This window comes from Thermobia domestica, chromosome 10, assembly GCF_964235325.1.
Source record: "Thermobia domestica chromosome 10, izTheDome1.hap1.1, whole genome shotgun sequence".
Taxonomy (NCBI): Eukaryota; Metazoa; Arthropoda; class Insecta; order Zygentoma; family Lepismatidae; genus Thermobia; species Thermobia domestica.
The window spans coordinates 123,257,597-123,280,335 of record NC_137463.1 but is presented as its reverse complement, the minus strand read 5'-3'; the positions used below and the strand labels follow the sequence as shown (position 1 = coordinate 123,280,335).

Below are 22,739 nucleotides of genomic sequence, written 5' to 3'. Positions count from 1 at the left end.
GACATATAAGAAAATCATCATGACATAATACTGTAAATTAGTGCTTATTTCTCTCACGTTACCAATGGTACGTTCCTTTAGTTCCTCAGTATTTCACAGTTTTACAATATATACTTGCAGCTACAAATAACTTCAAAGGAAAAAAAAAAAAAAAAAACATCTGTTTGCATTTTGAATACAAAATATCTCTGCATTTGGAGAATTTACTTAAAAAAGAAAAAAAAAATGTTGAACTAACCAGCTACTACTTGACACACACCAATTAAGAAACTTCAAAGATAGAAAATTCTCATGGCGTTATAAGCCGAGTGACTGAAATTCATGTCCTAAAGACAAATTTAAACAAATTATTATTCAGACAAATTATTTAATGGTTGAAATGAAACAATGTCTTCAACTTTAAGTTCTTCGTTTAAGTCCTTCAGTTAAAAGAGACTCAAGTTGAATTGAAATAAATTAAAGAATAAATGGAGTGATGATACTAAGAGAAACCCGACAACACATACGTTCACGTTTTGTCTCCACAAGTCCACATGACCTTGGATCGACCCTGTGTTCCAGAGGTTAGCACTCTACTACTGCAGCACGCAACTCTATTTACCTTTTGTTCGTACTTCATTTAATGAACATTTTTAGGTGCATGAATATGAACGTACCAACCATTGGTTCACTATTAAAGGTACGAATCGTCAAGAAGCTTCTACTATGAAAAGCAAAATTGATTTTCTAGAAAATCCTTTAACACAATAAGTGATAGATTAGTACTTAGGAGTAGCACAATGGACAATTAACCACTGTTATGTCACGATTAGCTAAAGAAAGAAAGATTGATCACTATAGTTTAAAAAAAAAAAAAAAAAAAAAAAAAGTCACAAATCCGGAAACGAGAATCTTACGTGATGGATTAGGCTTATTTATACCGGTTATTCTGACTCAAATTTTTCAGTCATTTGCTTAGTTACACCAAGCAAACAGGGGGATGATGCATCAAAAATAGTCTCTAGTAGTTCTCTCACGTCTTTCGCTCGAATGCACATACTAGCGCAATGATAGGTATTTTTTTTCTTTTCTTTTGGAGGGGGCTAAAAAAAATAGAAGCAACTGTAAAAGGATCAACATAATTTATTAAAAACAATAATGGTGCATATTACAAAATTCTTGTAATACTAAGTAATATTGATGATTGAACTTTCTCATAATCTTATTCGAACTGTGATGCACTGATTCCCAGAAGTGAAGTCAAATACTCATCCGATAATCTGTTTCTAATATAACTCTTTCGAAGTAACCCTATTCTTCTTTTCATTTGCCAGTTTAGGAATCATGTCGTGAGGCCGGATAGAACGTTACAGGGAGCCGCATCTGGTCCGCAGACCGTAGTTTGCCCATCACTGCACTAGAGGAACATGATTCCTCAAACATCTGACAGATTTAAGTTATATCAGTATAGTAATTAAATACGGTGTTATCAACTAGAATACTGTATCTATTATAAAGAAATTTAATGGTATAAACTAACAATTCATGACAGTATTGTTGTCTTTTGTTTATTGTTAATAATTAAACAGTTGCTATGAATTATTTTGCTTAATTAGTTAATGTAGTGTTGTAGAACGTTCTGTGATTTTATATATTAAATGTAGTAACTGATCCGAGTTTCTAAAAAGGAAGTCTTAGTTTCTGAACACTATATTAACGACAAAGACATCAGCACCTTGGAATTAATCCTTACCCAAACAAAATCTCCAAAAGTTGTATGCTTTCAGGTAACGATATTACAATTTTTCTCTCTTTGAATAGAAGTGTTAAATGTCTATAATCTGCTCGGTATCTCTCAGACTCAACAAAATTTTCAAAGATTCTTCTTATTTATTACATATAGAAAGATAATATAAGTGTTATTATAGGATGCAGCGTTTTACCACTTTTTTTTCGGAACGAAATGTAATACCTGGCAAAAGTGGCCAACCCACATGGACATTACAGATATAGATTTTTTTCCAAATCGGATAATATCTTCTGTGAGAACTATTGCCTTAAAGTTTCAAAATTTCACTGAAAATTAGAAAAATTACCAAAGTTCTTCATGAATTTTAGTTATGTTAAAGTAAAAATTTTTTGGTTAAATACATGTTAGTTGCTAAGAAACCTGACATTCAAGTATAAAAATGCTAGTTATGTGCCCTTGGGGGGATAGGGATGCCTCCTCTGGGGCCAGAAAAAGGGGCAAATTCAGTACATTTAAGCGGTTGTGCAGGTCCTCGCTCATCTGGTCATATAGCCTGTCCAAGCGTCCCAGAGTCTGCCACGTGGAGGTGGCTGCACCTAGGGCTCCTGCGCCAGCCCTACCCAACCAACCAACCAACCATATATAGGGACGGATGAACTAATCCGATTCGTCACTGTCAGGAAAAATTGTCACAAATTGGGACTTTGATTGCAATTTAGACACAGCTTGCCTAGAAAGTAAGGTTGACCTGATCATCCCGTCCCTAGCATCATTGCCACATACTCGAGAGGCTGCTTCAGTGACTAATTTCACTATTCGTTCTACTGCTATCGTGTGGCATGGATAGACGGTGGAGGACTATTCTGGCACAGTGTTGTCAGAAAGTGAAAGTTTGTCCATGAACCATTTGTTTGATACCGTCCTTAGAACTGGTGGTACAGGTATTGAAACATCAGTGCTTTCCCAAAACATCATTTCAGTGTAATCTTTCGCCTCAAAATTCAGTCTGGGAATGATGTTATATCTAATAGTGTTATGAAGATTCTCTGCTTCGTGTTTCCGAGCACTAAGAATCTTATGTAATGCATCTTGTCGGACAGCAAGTAGACCATCAGTCATCATGGCGAAAAGAACATTCTCTGGGAGTGCGAGAAATGCATTCGTCTGAATGGATGAACGGATTACAGCCTGGTATTCATTTGGTAAGTATCTAGACCTATGAATGGTCTCAAAGACGTGACGAGGACCATTAGTAATGAAAGACTTGAGATAAGTATCTCAGGTCTTTACTGAGTTTTCTAAGCTCTTCTGACTATGATGAGGCAAGTCACATTTTATTGGTTTGAATGACACCACTGGAAGCTTTTCACAGTCAGATAGTTTTGAACCTATGGGACCTGCTTAAGAATAGGGGCTTGAATTATCGCCAATATGCGTGAAGAGAGCTCGGAAAGGCAGTTCATTGAAATGCAAGAGACAAATAGCCTGTTAGTTACTTTAATTTTTGACGAATACCTCCTTCCAACCAGTGTTAGTGTTTGTTCCATCACACCCAAGAACCTCTACTTCATCAAAGGCACCTTCGATTTGGTTCATGATGTACTCGAAAATAGCCGTGGTCTTGTCATGGCCAGAGCCAGAGAATGGTGTCACGTCACCAACGTATTGAGAGTTAGGTTCAGCCACAAGTGATAAGTGCTCTTCTCTAACGATGCCTGCGTGTGTTTTAGTGTCTTCCCTTTGACCATCAAAGTATAGGCTTTTAATGGGGTCATCATTTCTAGAACTTACTTTTAAATTCCGAACAACTTTAAGTTTCGCACGCCTTATTTTGCTCCTGTCTACAATTAAAGCAGAGTTATGTTGCTAGATTGTTGAGAGGTTATAATTCCAGCCTTTAAAGCTGCCTGAAGCACAGCTGATGTTATACAGTATGTTCCACAGCCCTTCCACTTACATTGTATCTCTGAGCAATCATAGCAGTTTAAGTCAAATCTAGCTTCGGTTTAGATGTTCTGTCTCTGGGTTTGGTCTCTTCCTCAGAAGAGCTTTCCTCTGCTTTCTCTTCAAGGTCTGCTTCATTGTCACTGAAGTCATTTTTGTGATATAATAAATAATATTGACTTTTTAAAAGAAGAAATACAGAATTTTCTGTGAAAATAGTGTTTAGCAAACTATTATCTATAACGGCCAATTCATATAAGCTGAATGCAACAGTAACCAAATATAGCGCTTGAGAAATAGCGCCCAATTTGAAGCATATCCTGCTCGTTGTTGATAGTGACGCTGAGTTACGCAGATCGGGACAGGAGAAGGGTGTTGTAGTATTGTGAGGTGGAGGGGTGGAGTGTCAAGGTGAAAAACAACAATGCTATGCTACCACTATGAACCACCAGTAGAAGGAAAAGGCAAGGGCGAAAATAGCTGTAGAAACGCTTAATTGTACTGAATTTGCCCCCTTTGCCGGTCCCAGAGCAAGCATCCCTATCCCACCGCAGGGGCATATAACTGGCATTTTGAGACTTGAATGTCAGTTTTCATAGCATCTGGCATGTATAAACCCAAAATATGTTTACTTTAATATAACTAAAAATAATGAACAATTTTGGTATTTTTTTTAATTTTCAGTGGAATTTTGAAACTTTGAGGCAATAGTTCTCACAGAAGATATTATCTGATTTGAAAAAAAATCTATACCTGTAATGTCCATGTGAGTGGGCCACTTTTGCCAGGTATTACATTTCGTTCCGAAAAAAAAGTTGCAAAACGACCCACCCTAGTGTTATTATTCTATTTATTCACACGAAGATCAAAGAATGTTCGAAATCTAAGAAATTACAGAACATCAAATGGAGATAAAATATTTGAAACAAGAGATAAACGAAAGACATCAAAATTTACAACAGAAGAGTGTAGTAGAAGATAATTTTAGATAAGAAATATGAGAATGTTAATATCTTAGAGAAAGAACACATTTTTGTGAACAAATATGATTTTAAGGGGATGTAAACCTTTTATCAATGATTTCTCAATCCCCGTACGATAACATGTAAAGTTTACTTCACGAATACGGTATATAGCAATAGAAACTGAATGATTGTTTTAATTGTACATTTAATGGAATGGATTAATTACAATGTATGTTTCCTGTAGGTTTAGAGATGGAAAATATATTTAAAAAAAAAAAAAAAAAAAGTAGCTGTTGAAGATTTGCTTGCTCTTATGCGGTCCTCGCCAGTTGTTGTTCTAGAAAAAGCCAGGCATGGTTTTCTGCACAAGTTCTTTGTCAGTAGACAAAAAGCAACGAAGAGCTATTCTTAACTCCTTCCTTCCGTTATTGCTACAGAAGAAAATAAAATAAATATCATGCAAAGCATTTTGAACATTTTGCCTTTTTATGACATTATTTTCGTTTTGTATATGTATATAACGTAAAGTCATGTATATGGTAGAACGTTGACTTTACAGACTTACAGCAGGCAATTATGATACTCATGAGTTCGAAATCTTCGAAGACCCAGTGGCAGAAATCTTACTTTGCACCGCAGTATCTGAAGAATGAGTTGAATCTTTCCATGCGACGTGATTTAAGTAAGTTTTCTCGGGCTACCATTCAGGTGAAAATATTTACTTCTGATGTTTCGAATGAAGACATTGCATTCATTTTCAGGGATTGTTATGACGAGACTGGAGATCTGTTGACAAGTATAGAACGCTGACTTTACATACTACATATAGTGGCTATGTAGAGACGGAGCTATGAATAAATATGACTCATATAGACCAAGAAAACTAAAATACAGAAGCTCATTGATAACAAATACATCGCAAACTTAACAGATAAATAACTGGACGACGCCAACACCTCTGTGCTAGAGAAGGGACTCAACTTCGCACCCACGCCAAAGTACATTTCATCCGAATTGAACGAGCTGTCAGCCACTGCCACCGGATGTGAGTGACGAGATATGAGTGAAAGCCAAACAGGCCCTTTCTAGGGCTATTCTATCAAAATCCAACATAACCAAAGCAGAACGCAATGGGTTTTAAGTTGCTTCGAAAAAAAAAAGCCATCTGACAAGGGTAATGCTACCTACGCAAGCTTATAAGATGATGGCTGACCTGCTAGACGACCCAGCCTACAAGAAGCTAACCAAAGATCAGATATCAACCGTTGAGAAGAAAGCCAACCTGTTGCTGAAGAAGTCTGGAATCCCCGAAGATCTGCGCAAGAGGCTGTCCGCATATGGACCTGAAACATTACAGAATTTTCTGGAATTTCTCAACAGTCACTATTCCCAGATCAAATTCACCATTGAACTGGAGCGGAATGGATACCTCCCTTTTCTTGGTATTCTTGTTCGGTGCAAACCTGACGGAAAATTAGAGCACAGCGTATATAGGAAGGCAATATACGCGGACCTTTATCTCAATGCAAGCAGCTGTCACAAATAGGTCACAATATCTTACAATGCTGAAACCTTGATCCACAGAGCAGTCTCCGTATGTGGCTAAGAAAGTTTAAAAAAGGAATTCAGTCACCTTGGATCGACGCTACAAGAGAGACGCTATAGTTTTATAGATATCAACATGGCCATAATAATAAAATATTTTTCAACACAAAGTGATCGAAAAACTCAAAAGTGAGAGTTATCTTTCCACTACTGTATTGTTCATTACCTTTCATCACCCACACCTCTGGTAAACTCACCAGAATGTTTGCCAGACATGGTATAAGAGTTATTCACAAGCTTCCAGCTAACATCAGATTATTACTCAAATCAGTAAAAGACAACCTACGCCTGTGCACTACTGGAGTAATATTAATAGAATATGACAGATCATACGCAGGACAAACTAGATGCATCATAAAACAACGATGCAAGAACGATGAAAGCTACATCAGATTTCAGCAACCCGAAAAGTCATTACTACCAAAGCATAGTTTAGAGCTGGGGCATTTTACAACTATTACCACAGTAGCCAAATGCAGTACGTTTTGGGACAGAGTAATAAAGGAAGCCAAAACCACATCACGTGAAAGAAACAATCTCAATAGAGACAATAGGTTTCAACTCAGTCCTATCTTGTAGCCCTTAAAAAAAAAAAAAAAAAAAAAAAAAAAGTTTAACAAAGACATTTCTCGTAAGCATGATAGTGAATCAAGAGCAAATGTTTCACTTAGCCAATAACTGGCCTCCAGTCATAGCTCCGCCTCTACCTAGCCGCTACATATACATGTCCACATATCTCCGGTCTCTTCATAACGATCTCTGAAAATAAATGCAACGTTTGCATTCAAAACATCGAAAGCCAATATATTCACCTTGTTGATAGCCCGAGAAAACTTACTTGAACACACTATCTGTTGATCATTTGAATTATTTGTTTTAAGTTTACAGTTCTTTGGTGACACCAACTACTGTGGCATAAACCTACAGTCTTACAGAGGATGAAAACTACACGATTTCCACCTGGAATTGAACTTGGGATTTGAGTTTCTTGGGAGATAAGATACCAGTCCTGACCTTATTTAACGTTAAAATTCCTGAAATTATTTTTCAGACACCAGTGGTACCTTGAATAAAGCGTTGAGAGAAACTCACAAAATACTTCATGTGAAGAATTGTATTATACGTGGCAGAAACATGGACATTACGCAAAAGTGATTAAAAACGACTGGAAGCTTTCAAAATGTGTGTGTGGAGAAGAATGGGAGATAATTAGTTGGGTTGCGCGGAAAGCGAATGAGACAGTGTTAGAAATGGTAGGGGAGAAAAGAACAATCTATATATATAAAAGAGAACGTACAATTTTTTGTCCGCTCATCACGCTAATACGACTGAACCAATTTCTTTCATTTTTGGGGGGTTATTAGGATTTGGACCCTAGATGGTTTTTATCATATCACTTTAATTTTTAATTACCAGTGTCTTGAGATAATTGACCATTCAGGTGTCCATAACGTACAAATCCTTTGTTATTAGTTCATCATAGGTAAAAATAAACGTATTTATATGCAACCCGCATGACCGTGTCACTCGGTGGGTTAACATAAATGACAGGCGATATACAGCGGAAAATAGCTTGAATCTTCTGTTTAAAATTTTTTAATTGATTTGCTTATTTTTACAGACACTTTTACAATATGCCAGCACCGGGATGACCGCAGCGAAGCGGGGCGGGTTAACATAAATGACAGGCGATATAATGTTAAGATTTACTGCAATCTTCTATGGTTTTTATCATATCACTTGAAAGCGAAAAAGTAAAAATTATCTAAGTAACAAAGTTTATTGCGTTCCGGGGTGACCGCAGCGAAGCGGGGTGAACGCTGCTAGTTTTAGATATTATTGAAAAGAGAGAGAGAAACTGGTTGGGAGATTCGCTAAGAAGAAAGTATATCATTAGGGAATGGCAGAGGGCAAGGTAGCAGGAAAGAGAAGGGGGAGAAGGAGGCTACAACTAACGGACGGTATCAAAACAGAAAAATCGCACGTGAAGACAAAGAGGTTAGCTGAAGACCGTGGAGCATGTACACTTCTCAGTTGCGGCAAATGACCTGCCAATAATGGCAGAATACCGATGATGATGATGATGAATTTTAAAAACTTTCACATCGCTTTGAAATTCGTTCGAAAAGAACAATGGACTGAATTCCACATCTCATCTCTCCTTTTACCGATAAATATATGCAAAAAATAATAATCTAAAAAATAACGTACCAATAAATAGTAATGGTAATAGAATACGGACACCTGTATATGAGTAAGATGGGGCTTAAACCCTTCTAGCTTTAGCTCCAATCTGAATTGAGAGAGAATGCCATTCAATTTTTCCGTTACTAATTATGAAACAAATATTGCACGTTCCGATGGATGCACCTTCTTCTGAGAAGAGAATTGGAATCAGTATTAAAAGAAAAGGAGTAGAATGAAAGGAAGAAAAGGATCGAGAAACATCAGAAAGGAAATTCGTTTATAATTGATTCCCTTTCAATTGTGTCTAGAATGTTAGATTTATTATTAGAAGTAGTAATCATTATAGGTTATAAAATTAGATATCATACTATATTCATCATTCCATCCATACCCGTAACTAATTTACAAAACAAGACTTCGTGTGTTTCGTGGTTTGTTAACTAAAGATACAAAAATCAATCTAGTTTTGGAATGTGTAGTACAGTTACTACTTTTGAGCCGTTGTTACTAGTTTTTAGTGTACTATTGTGTTCTTTGTGCTATATAAAAGTCCAGGCTATAATGAAACTAGTACGGTACAAAAAAAGTTCGTACTTATTAGCGAAATAACAAATAATGAAAAGTAAGTTATGAAGAATATGTGAGGTAGTGAATACCTTCAAACTTATCCACTGTAAAATAATGTAAAGTGATCTTGTAAATTAATGTATTGCTGAATATCCACCACACAATTTCAGTTAAAGCGTAAACAGAAAATATCAAAGAAATGATTAAAAAGGTGAGAAAAAGATTCTCATATAAAAATTTACAATTCTGAATTTTTTTAACTTGTAAAAACTAGCATAAGTTATATGGCTAGGTAGAAAGTAAATAAAGGCAACGAAAAAAGAATTATTTTGGGATGTTAATATTTGTAAAATATATTTAATTTTGAATGATAAAATATTTCGAGATGCACTGAGCTCAGGAAATATTTAAAGATCTGAAATGGCCGCAAATGTGACAAGAGTCGAAGAATAATGTGTTATTATCAGAAAGACGCAGAGCAATGGTGAAAGACTTTATCTTATAGGAAGTTTCTCACAATAAAACAACAGTAAAAGCTTACTATGTAGGCCAATGGTGAAAACACAATGATAACAACTCTAATAACCGGCGATAAGTCGGAAGATTAAAGATCTTAATGAACAGAATTTAACAATCATAAAATAATTGGTGAGACGATTGAAAAACGTGTGTGCTCACCCATACCGTTGATGGTGGACACAAGGTAGCAGCACTGTACAAATCATGTCAACTGAATTTTAGCAAAGTTTTATTCCACTTTATTCTTCCACCCTTTCAATTATTTCAATATCATTTATTTGTTTGTGTCTCTGTTCGGTTAAAAGACGTTTATAAATCAAAATCCTAGTATTCATCAGACTAGGCTCACTAGAACTCTGAAACACCGAAGTTAAAGCATTTTGATCGATAATCATATTAGATAGTGACTGTAGAACACTATTTCCAAAATATAATAACAGTAATAATAACATGAAATTTTATAATTTATAAAAGCCCTTCAGTTTATTGTTTGAAAACTACACCGTTCGTGATTTTTCATGTATGTCCGTACATTTCAAGGTAGCTATACAACTCTGCGATTGTAGTATTGACACTGAATTATTCTAATAACTGACAGATAAAAAGCCTATATATATATATATATATATATATATATATATATATATATATATATATATATAAAACCTATGAAGTGTCACATATCTCTCTTGGTTCATTGTAAAAAATACAATCTTTTAAAGGTTAGTCATTTGTTTGTTAGGTTTTTAATATGGAACATAGAAATAAATTTAGCCTCCTTACGCACTGTCGACTAATTGCTAGCAACCAGAAAACGAAACATCAAAAATATAAAACAAGTTCATCATATCTCGAATCAACCTACAAGCTTCAATTTCGACAATGAAACTTTCTGCATATGAAGTCATATTTTCTATGTGAAACAAATAAATTTTCTTTTGGCTGTTGACTATGGATGCTCGTGCTCTTGCGAACAAGAATTACTCACCCTGATCGTTGCCGCACTCTATGTTCTCCTAATAAGTTTCTCTTTCATTTTTGGCCTTCATCCATTAGTGCAGCTTATATTTGTATTGCTTCATGGTTGCTATTAATCCCAGCAACCAATCAACAATGCATAAAGAATTTAACTGTAATATCATAATGTTATATCATATTTAAAAGATAACTGGGTGTAGTTCCGAAAATGAACACATTTATTGCATATAATTTGTAGAGAAATTAAGAAAAAGAAAAGAAATATAGAAAATAAAGAAAAATCAAGAAAAATCTAAAATATATTTTTGCAATATTATTTGTAGGTTTAGCACAATGAAACGGCGCCTGTAGCTGTAATTCCTTACATTAGTCAAAGCATATCCTAAAATTACATATTCTCTTGTATATAACCCTGAGAACATACCACATTAATATATTCTTGCTCTCCTATTTTGTTTTATGTTACGGAAGAGATCAAATTGTTATTCACATTGTTAGTTTGAAACTATATTGGTCAGAATTTATGCCATGACCATCTGCTTAAGAGAGAAATGTAATGGTCTACATTTTACATGTTATAGCTTAGTGTTTTACATCAACTTTACTGACCTAAGAATATACTCTATCAATATAACAATGGATATATTTATATGCAGCTATAGTACTCATCTATTTACTTACCTTCTCTGTAGTTCTTCCATGATATCCTTATCTATCATATGAGCCATATGAGCCGGAACTTTCCTCGCTTCAAATCCGTAATTTTTGTTGTACAATCTATTCACATGAAGCAAAGATTCTGCAAAAGTGTCCAGAAGTTTTCTTGAAAAATATGATTTTACTTCATATGAGCTACGCTCCTTTGCGTTTGTACTGGGACTTGTGGCATGTGTGCCTCTAATATTTAAGGAAGATGTTGTTTGTGTCAATGATTTTATAACAGAACGAGGATTGCTCTGAATACCCAATATTTTTCTCTTGTTAGCACTTGTATCTGAAGCAGCATCAACTGACACATTTTGATGATTCGAAATAGAAATTTTTATATTATTTGGCTTGGAACGTTTTTCCTTAGATATTTTACTGACAACTGTCTCTTTAACAACTGAATTCGTATTTCGGGAATTTTTAATGTCTTCTTGTGCTTTATTTGATTTCAAAAAGTCTTTTATAAGGTATGATTTCTTTTTTAAGAAGCCTTCTCTTGTTAGCTCACCACTGTTAAACTGCCTTTCGAGCTGTGATAAAACTTTCGAAAGTTCCTGTGGCAAATTTGAAGTATTCGTTTGAATCTCCTCACTTTTTAGCGAAATGGTCTCACTTTCAACATCACTTTTAAAAGCTATTACTGGATGCAAATTAACAGAAGCAAAATTTTCAAATACCATTGCAGGCTCCTCTGTTGTGTACTTCGAGATAGGTACAACAAGTTCATCGTGTTTTCCCTCTTCTTTGGAAAGATGTGGGAGACTTGTATTCGTCGCTGTATTTACTTTTACACTGATGTTGTGCTGAAAATATAATGACAATTTACCATTACAATATATTTATTTTAACGTGGCACGCTAATGGATAATTTCTTTTAATTATTTATAGAAACGTAGAATGTCATTAACCTTACATAATTTAAAGGATTTTAATCTATAACCACCGAACTAGGTCACTGAACCTAAATCTGAAATCAGTTCCTCTCTATCTTTCAAGTTGGTGCAAGGATAAATTCTTAAAATGGAAAAGACTGCTAGTTTTAGAGTGATGATATTAAAAACGGAATCATAAATTAAAGTAGTGAGACAGTCATGTCTCACACTAAACCAAAACACAGAAAATACAGAAGAGACCAGCTGTATTGATCCACATTATTTATTTTCGAACGGGGTCGGATTCAATATCCGGTAGCGACATAAGTATTTCCACGTTAACTGACGGTCCCACACTTAGAAGTTCAAAACTCCCACTGGACAGAACACCCATCATCATCCCCTTATTCGCACAATAAGTTCCTATGCGTCTCGTGCAAATTTGCAAGCGTCCGTATTGGATAATCAGCTACTTTCTCTTACACGCTAGAAATGCATTTATTTCAGCAATTAATACCGGAATACTGCAGCATACTAATGAGTCTGGATGACTGATCAATGCTATGAATCTATCGAAATTAATTGTCAGTAGTCTGTTGATCTAACATGAGCACACCATTGAGTATTCTCGTGGTGCAGTTACCTTTTCTATGAAGCAAATAGTTCTGAAAACTATTGGCACAATCTAGCAGAAATCTCTTAATAATTATACTCTTTCGAGACTTCTTATCTCTTACAAGTTGCAATGATTTCCCTCACGATTGCTTGTGAGCCTGAAAACAAAGTTAAGGGCATTAGGGATGCCGCAAAACAAAACAGGGTTGTAATTGTTCCAGTTTTAAGCAATGTTTTATTTCGTATACTAAAATGGACATCCAGTAATCTTTATCGAACTTCTATTAAGTCTTTGAATGTGTTGCTTTTTAGTAGTGTTCTTTTTTCTATAATGCTACCACCTGCTGACGAAAAGTCGAATTAAAGAAGAACAAGACGAAGAGAGGATGTAAAAAGCCTCTTTGAGTTTCGATTTGTTTGTGTGTGTGAATGGTGAGAATGACTATCAAAAGTGCTGTGAATAAAATGTGAAATTATGAATAAAACATAATTGTAATAAGAATTTACACTTTAGTTTAAGCAAACTTCAAAACGCTACATGTTTGACTTTTTGTCTTTCCTATTCCTAGTCAAGATATCTGCTTTATTAAAAACTATATAATTATGCAAATTAATTTATTTTAACAAAATTACATAAAATGAGTACAAAATGCTATGTCAGTGTATAAGATGGAGTTCAAAACCTTATCAAGTAAGGGCAGAAGAAAAACTCCAGTGTGATGTTTGACATTACTTTTCCTTTACAAGTTTCTTGATATTCGGTGATAAGTTCGACAAAAGTAAGTATGTTTGTGTTTCAACCTTGGAATTTGAGATTATTTAATATTTCAAAAATATGAGAGAAAATCCAAATATCTCATCAGTAAAAGAAGTATAAAGTTAATCTTTTCCTACACTTAGGAGAAATAATTTCGCATATGACTTAAGCTCTACACCTTACTTAACATATTATTTTTCGGCAACCAATGAACTTAGCATGGAAAAGTAAAATTTTATGTTCAGCACTGAGGTCATCACACAAAGCCTCAATGAGACGAGTATTCAGAGCACCTGACTTTACAAAATGAACAATTTTAATAACCAATTATAATAACTACTTAAGGTTTCCTAGTTAAGTTTTCGCAGCTAAGGCTTGCCTGTGAATTAAGCAGAGCGAACAAATAATTGATGATTTCTGTCCTTTGCCAGTTTTATAAATCCAGACCACGAATCTAACATTGCTGGAGCTCTATCAGTAAATATTCCTACAACTCTGTCCCAAGACAAATCATAAAAAGCAGAAAAGGTAGCAGAAAACAATATTTTTCGAACAACGTTTCAAAGTTTTTGAAAACAATATTTCTTCTATTAACCTCTTTCCATTTACGAACCGCCAATACACTATTAAATGACAACACTGAGATATGTCCGTGGAATCATCACACTGAAGGGCAAAAATGGAGATTTTTTTATTTTTTTACCTTTTGAACTACCTGATGTATTAAATCCAAGGCCATGTCATTAATTTTACGCTTCACAGTATTGTCTAAAAGCAATATTTTGTCATTTTTTTCTGGGTTTCTTCCCCAAATACAATTTTGGTTGCCTTAAGTATGCAAGGTTTGATTAGAGTCTCACCAATAGTATGAGGCTTAAAAAAAAAATCTTTGGCTATTAGAAAAGAATGTTCACACGATGCTTCCATCATCTTTTCATTTTGCTCATGAAAGATATCAAAGGAATCCAACTTCATACGTTACAGCGAGTTTCTTTTCAAATAAAAAAAAAAAAAAAATCTTTAGATTTGTCTTTGAGGGCTGGATGTACTGCTGATAAATGTCATTCTAATCGGAAGGCCAACACTGCTAAGGACAGTTCGCACAACATAATCAGATGGCACTTAAAGTGTTAAACAGAAGAAAATTTATTCCAATATTGGCTAAGCATTGAATACTATTGTACCTTCTTTCTTCTCTCTCAACAAAACAATACAATTAATTATATTTCTAAGTGCAGATGTTACCACTACAATTTTATAACTCAATGAATTTGTTAGTTACTTACTTGTTCGATTAAATGATCATTGCAATTATCACCTAACGATTCTGACAACTTACATAATAAGAAACAGTGTGTTTTGGAAGTCTAGAAACTTATGTGGGAAACTTTTGTTTTATGTGGTTTTGTCAGTATAGTAGAAACAGTTGCAAGTGGTATGGCGGTCTTTTCAAATATATAGTCATTTCACAAATTTAGCTGGAAATCTAGACTATCAATGATAAGCCTTTTATATATTGAGTGTTCTAAAAATGGCGCCCATATATATATATATATATATATATATATACACTTTTCGGGTCCTCATCTGGAGACGTGCATTGCATTATGTGGCAACGTCGCAGATAAAGAACCATAAAGCAGATCTCCCAATTCTCGACTGATATGGCAAAAGTTGATATGTCCATTTTTGTACTTTTTCAGAAAACACGTTTCAATATTTTCGTGCTCTAAACAATCGATTTTTTCATGCACTTTTTGTGAAATACCTCCAGTTGCTTCCTTTGAATGCTGTCTGTTACAGCACATCTTGATTTGAGCCGTAGGTTGCCATAATCGTTTCAAAATGGCGGTTAAAGAACATATCAAGTTATGCAACATTACGATTGTTCACAACGTAAAGCTGATTTGGGTGCTAAACAAAAAGCACTTAGTTTCAACTGCAATAATATAATGAATTAATACAACTCATCTAATCAATATACAAGTAAGTTATGAACAAGGAGTAATACAGGGAATCTTTTTCGGCGAAGAAGTGAGTAATGCATACGTGCATAAATGCTCAACAGCACTGTAAAAAAATACAGTCACATTTATTGAACGATGACCAAACTAACGTCCTAAAGATTACGATATTACCGTAATATTCATGGTAATACATGCATAAAAGACCGTATTTAACTCCTATTACCTTAAATATTACGGTAATACAATAAATTTTAGAGTAATCGGTTGGCAGCCAGATTTAACGGTAATCGGTCAGTAAATGTGACCGTAATTTTTTACAGTGAGTATAATATTGTAGTATTATTATGTGTGAGAATGAAACACCAAAATATGTTTAAGTAAAGAAAAGAAAATTCAACGAAAAAGTCAATGAACGCTGAACGCATGATCAGACATGTTGAGTATGCAAACTTAGTCTGTTTCCTCCTTCTCGGATGGAGAATTGTCATCAAAAACAAGACAAGCGCGGGTATCCGTGCGTAACTCTTTGTAGAAGCCGTGATAGCAAGGATCCATGAAAGGTAACAAGTCCAAAAGATCAGACTTCTTGCGCGGATTTATTGGCAGGGATTCACTGTAGCATGCTGATAGGCAAAGTTGGTGGGTAACCACGACGATTTTTGCGAAAGTCAAGAACACAAAATGGCGCACCTTCGTCTAATGTGTACTTAAATTTGACAACACCAAACTCTTTTGTATACTGCATCCATCAGATCGCAAGCCAATTAATGGGGGTACCTTCAGTATCTTTCACATGACGCACTAAAACGTCTGACATAAAGAACTTCGGATCAAGAAAGTCACTAGAAAGTGTTTACTACATCAGCATTCCTGTCACAGTTTTCAACAGAAGGGTTTTCATTGTTATTGTCATGTACTTGTTCAGACCTTAATCGTATACATTCGGCGTCCGTTCTGCTTTTGTATCCCGTTTCTTGTACAACAGTTGAACACAAACTTGGACTTGCTAAGTCGTCATTCAGGTTCTTTCCAGTTGCATAGACCGGTGGTTCACCATGCTCCTCAATTCCCCGTCTCCCTCCAGGTGGACTGTGGCTATCTGTAGATATTTCCTCCCTCTTAAGAATGTTCTTAGGATCATCTACGTCAGAAGATTCCAGTACAAGGGTGTGACCGTCTGCCCGGTCACAAAACTATGTGGCTCGTTTCATCCACATTAACTTTCACCTTTCGTCAGACTTCCCTTCACTTAATGTACTTTCTTCTTGTGGAAAACAAGTATATTACGGCCGATTTATCAATACCTGACAAGGTAATCTTCAGTGAAACCTGATGCTTAACTACTGTATTTTACAACACAAAAAAACAATATTCAAACAGCAACGAAACGCTCACATCCAAATTATTTTCTTAGTTATCCTTTGTTGTCAGTAGAGAGAAACTCAAATTTGTTCAAATTACATTTATTATAATACTAACAAAATTATTCAGTGCCATCTACAGACAACAAATTAGCAATAATCACGATGAATAGAATTGACATGTCCTCTAACAATTAATTTCCCGAGGTGGCAAAACATGATATGTCAAACATATCAAGTTCTGCCAACTCAGTGTTGTGCACATTTTGACTTATCAAGTTTTGACAACAGGGAGCTGAGGCATAGACTTTCACCACACCTGTATCAACTTTTGCCATATCGTAGATCTGCATAAAAGCAATACTTTACACCATATAACTCACAAACGGAAAAATGGACATATCAACTTTTGCCATATCAGTCTAGAATTCATCAAAAAGTTGTTTCAGTTCTTTCCAGATGATAGTTAAGTTGATAGACGTCAACACTAGCATCACTTATTAGTGTAGCAATCGACGTAATTGTTTGATGGATTTGTAGAGCAATGCTAATGGTTCCAAGTTAATCTGCAACGTTGCCACATAGTGAAATTTTGATTCCCCATAGAGGCTGAAGAAGTTACACCATCATATATTACCATATGTTCGCTTTATTTTGACCTGTAGAATAGTGCTCTGTGGTACGTGAGCGCCATTTTAGAACACTCGATACATATATATATTAGGCTTCTATTAGTTAGTACATAAAATTTTCTAGAAATATGGAAAGAACGTTGATAGACAAAGTAAAATAATAAAAAATTATCCCTATTCTCGAACACAAATATTACACTTTACCTGCATCTTCAATCCATTTTCTTCAGTTTTAAGTGAGAATTTAATAATTGTTTCGTTGTAGCCTGGGTACAAAATAAGAGTCAAAACTTTGAATTTCAAGGACAAAGAAAATACCCGAACTATTGGTGACTCATCAAATTCGCCATCGGTGATTGTGGCTTTCTCAAACAAACGTGTAAGATTCCAGTAAAGGACTGTAATTCCTACAAAAGAAAGATTCAAGAAAAATAGAAATTTACTAATTTCTGTATTTGTACACAATAGAAAAAAAGTATTTTAGAACGAGTTAACTTAAATATACTCAAAATATTATTAAAATGTCACATGGTTAATACTTGAGAACATTAAAATGATAATCTAACGCTTTTGAACTTAAAATGCACGAGAAATGTACATTGACTAGAAAGTTATTTTATGAAAGAAGCTTTTTCAAGGTTTAATTGTCTGATTTTTTTTTTTTTTTTTTTTAAACCAGAATATGATGAACAGAATACAGGATCCTTTCTCTCATCAGCATAAAAGTGTAACACTTCTCTAACTAAACTTGACTATGACTCGTTACTCAATTATAACCATTTTATTATACGACTATCCTATCCAATCTAAAGACATAAATTAGATAAAGAATGTGGGGAGCAAATAGTCTGCACAACGAAGGATGCAAATCGTTAGGTGGACCGAATATCATAACTTTGCAATAAAAGAGTGTTTCTATATGGGGGAGCCGATGCTTGTAGTTTAGGAACAGGATTTTTCGTAAAGAACAGCCTAACGCGCATGTTGGGCTTTATTGTAAAACAGACAATATACAATTACTGTTTTAAAATACTTTGTAAGTCGTTTCCAAAAATATTTTGTTCTACGAGTAAGAAGCCATGTACATTTTAAAAGCAATCTTGTCTTATATTTGGTTGGTGCGAGTGAAATGTCCACCCCAGATATGTAATTTACAAAGGGAAGAAATAAAACTACATCTGGTTAATCTAAATAGTCATAGTTTGCAACCACACAGTTTTGCTACCGCTCTGCTAACGATTGGATTCTGTGGCGAAAATAAGTCTCGAAGAAGTCCCAAACTATATATTCGACCGCTCAGTCATCAGGGAAAGTCTTTCCTCCCAAGAAGTGATCGCGATGCCGGAAGATGTGGAAGAGATATCGGTGGAATGTATTAGGTGAGGGAGGGTTCTATATTACAACTCATGCTCCATCCTTAGCGACAGTATTGTCGTGCAAGATGAGGACATTATGTTTGTTAACCATTGCTGGATACTTGCAGACAAGTTTGTAGTATGTTTCATAGAGTTTACCATCCTTACGATCTGCATTGATAGTTTAACCTCGCCTGAGAAAGATGTGATGGATTAATCCCACCATAAACTTCCATAATAGCAACATCTTCTATGGATGAAGAAGTGTTTTAAGAAACCGTCACTGACACTGATCACGATTCAGTCACTTTCCTGGATTAATTTACCATTTGCGATTTCATAACTGGTAACCATTTTCCAATTTACAGTGACAATCTGATGCAGGAAACTTTTTCGGTTATTCCTTCGACTCAGAGTACTTATTACAATCCCGCCTATTACAATTTTTAAACAGGATTTGAACAGAAAATTAGACATTGTTTCTTAATAATATATGTTCACATTTTTAAACTATTAATCAGTTGTTTTAATATAACTTGTGGTTACTTTCTTGGTTTCGTTCTTTGAAATGTTTTTTGGTTTCTCTCTTGCCTGATTTTTGTTTATCTTTTGATTGATTTTCGTTTCCTTTTTGATTTATTTTGATTTCTCCTTTCATTGATTTTGGTTTCTCTCTTGATTGAGTTCGGTTTCTGTTTAATTAATTTTGGTTTCTTTTCTCAAAGATTTTCTTTATTTCTCTGGAATGATTTTTGTTTCGCGCTTCATTGGCGATTTGATCCAGTTCGTGGGAGATTTGTAATTTTTCACCAATTGTAATTTTTTATTCTCTTGTGATCTATTTATTTATCTTTTACCTTTATTTGTATTTACCCCTCGTTGTTATTACTTGTTTCTCAGTAATATATAATGAGAAGAGAATACATTACATTTTTTTACTTTGTAAAACTTATTCACTTTACTTGTTACACAGTTACATTCATTAATACCTATGCATATTTTAACATACATATACGCATAAATTATGATTTTAACTATTTCACTATTATCATGCACTCAAGACTTGTGGTCATTTTTATTTACACACATACACTAGTGATTCAAAGCCATACTATTCGAATTTCGGAAATACCTCAGAATGCGGACCTCCAGCACTCTGAATTTTGAGGACCAATTTATTCAGAAAAATAACCGGGAGGGTAGACTCACTATAATTTACTCTCTTCTCCAGTACAAAGTGTTCCTTCTTTATTTGTGAAACTAGTACTCAGAATCTGCAGTTTCTCATAACTCAATTCGTTTGTTAATACAGTGGACCCCAACCTTTTTTGACTGACGACACACTCTACTGCATGTCCACGTTGCAACACATTTGTTTCATTTATTGTTATTAATAATATAAATTATAATAATGTAAGACTATAAATGTTGCTCTATGTAGTTTAGGATTGTATACATCTTGGCAAAAGAAAACCTTATATTCTGGGGTTCCAATGAGCCTACAGTGACAGACAAGTCTCATACTGATCCCTAACCTGTTTGTCCCGATAAGGAATGTATGAGTACATCATTTGGTTGAAAATATTTAAATTTTACTCTTTCTGTTGTTACTTATGAATCCATACGCTCTTCTTTCTGTGTCTTCTGTTTCTCACTATTGTTGTAATTTTCTAATAGTAAGATTCTTGATATTGTTCTTGTCGACATTTTAGTTGCTCGGATTTGTTCGTCTTTCTTCATCCAGTATTTAACTGCATTTTCTTTAATGACCAAACTGGCCCGAGTAATATCCACTGTAGCAGTGGATGCTAGTATAGATATTGTCCTATAGGCGCCAGTGAGTCTTAACAAAATTGTGCGTCGTTGTGCTGCATCAATCATCTCCTGTTATCTTTAATTGTTTAAAGATAGACCTATACACAGTCCTGTTGCCTAATATTGAGTTAAAGATTATGTTATTATGTCCTATTATCGGCATACAGAACCTATTTTGAGTTATGTCTATAATTTTATGAGATATTTTTCTTTTAATTATCATTTTTATATGAGAGTTGTAATTCCTTTCATCATCTATGATTATACCTGAGTATTTAAAATTCTTTCACTTTTTGTATTTTATTATATTTTATTGTTGGATTTCTGGTTAATTTTTCATTTACCAGTAGGTATTTTTGTCTAACTCAAAGTACTACTCACTTTCAGATGGAGATTTTTGTTGGCTGCTTTTAACTCACGTGACAACCATCATCAAACTTTTTCACCCTACCGACTGGACGGACGACAGTGGTATGATGTATACCTAAAGCGTTTAGAATGGCTAGAACATTTTTCCGAGGGTCTACTTCTACGATATTATGATGTCGGTCGGTGCCCACGGGACTCACTTCAAAATGCTCTGTCGCCAGAATGAAGTCTGACAAACCAATGGCGAATAGTGCGTTCATTCACCACTGCTGGTCCAAATGTACTGTTAATGCTTTTTGCAACTTGCTGTGTAGAATTTTCTAGACTGAATTCATAAAGAAAAATCACTTGCAATTGTGAAAACCTCATGGTGCACTTTCGTAAGACTTCATTAAAAAATGCACTGTCTGAGTACCTCAACCTGTTTGCTGGACGAGCAATGAGTGTGTTACTTAGTCCAACACTGTTGACTTGTAAAGATGTTTCACACCAAAGTGAACACTTTATTCTCACCAACTTAATATTTGCTAAAAACTACAATATGAATTCCCATTGTTTCCGACAAAACATCTTATTCATTATTATTAACGTAACTCTCACTCGTTTCAGATTCTTTTCTTTTCCCTCCTTCTATAACTGAATATAAAGATGGTTAGATAAACGAACGAAATAGAAGTTTCAGTGAGGGCTCTATACATATACAAGTACTGAAATTTAAGTAGATTTTACTTTAATTTTAAGTTTGTTCGCCACCACTTACCTACCTAGTTAAATTGTAAAGTACTTAAAATAAAATAAATAAATAAATAAAACTTTTTCAAATTAGAGCTATAAATCAGAAGTAGTTTTCTGTCATACTGGTATCTTACGAATGTCACCTATGATTGCTTTAGAATGGAACGGATTCCATCAAAACTTCTATCTTTATTGCTTCTTAAATAATACATTATCAAATGTTGATTATATCAGCTTGTCTAAAAAGTATTGTGCCTTTTGCGCACGACATAGCATTAATGTTCTTAATCGTTGGGTATATGAGTCACAGCGGATCAGGTTTAATGTCATTTGACAGCTGACAGTTGAAGAAAGTAGATGATAAAAGTGTTGGAAATCTACAAGCACATGTAAGGTATTCCATAGTGAAGATGAATGAACTTCCCGCAAAACTGCGCTAACATTTCACAATTTTATTTTGAAAAAGGTACAAATGCTGCGCACGCGTGTGAAGAAATTTCTGCTGTTTGTGGAAGGTACGTCGTTAAAAGCAATAGCCGGCAGATGGTTCAGTCTCTTTCGTTCTGGAAATTTCGATTTCAAGATGATCCTAGTCGTGGGCGATCAATCACTTAAAGGAAGATGATATTCTGGCAAAAGTCGAGCAAGACCGGAATGTAAGCACTCATAACATAACCAACAACCTAATCATCCATCACCAAACAGTGTTACACTATTTGCAGAAGGCTGACTACAAAAAGAGGCTCAGCATTAGGGTGTCACATGATCTGTTCAAAAAACATTTACTCGATCAAATCTCTACTGAGACATACCGAACTCGAGCCATTTCTGACGCCGTTCATTACGAGTGATGCAAATTGGACAGCCTACGTGGAAAACATCGTGGGAAAAAGATCGTGATCGAAGCCAGAAGAAGCTTCACAATCCGTGCCAAAGATCACATTGGCGCCCAGAAAGGCTGTGGTGTGAGTTTGGTAAGACTGAAAGGATATCGTGCATTACGAGCTGGTGCGCTGGATAAAACGACAGCCTTGGACCTATACTGTCGATAATTAGCAC

General features: G+C 34.9%; 1 protein-coding gene across 3 annotated transcripts in view; it reads right to left on the bottom strand.

Moving 5' to 3' along the window:
* Positions 1-22,739, bottom strand: part of LOC145662696 (N-acetylglucosamine-1-phosphotransferase subunits alpha/beta-like) — a 108,644-nt gene that overhangs the window by 22,305 nt on the left and 63,600 nt on the right. For all 3 annotated transcript variants that reach the window (XM_081728540.1, XM_081728538.1, XM_081728539.1), the window contains 2 exons: positions 17,611-17,813; positions 11,176-12,005 (listed from right to left, as the gene is read on the bottom strand). In XM_081728540.1, the coding sequence (XP_081584666.1) occupies positions 11,176-12,005; positions 17,611-17,813 (1,033 nt within the window). The remainder of the gene's footprint in view (positions 1-11,175; positions 12,006-17,610; positions 17,814-22,739) is intronic.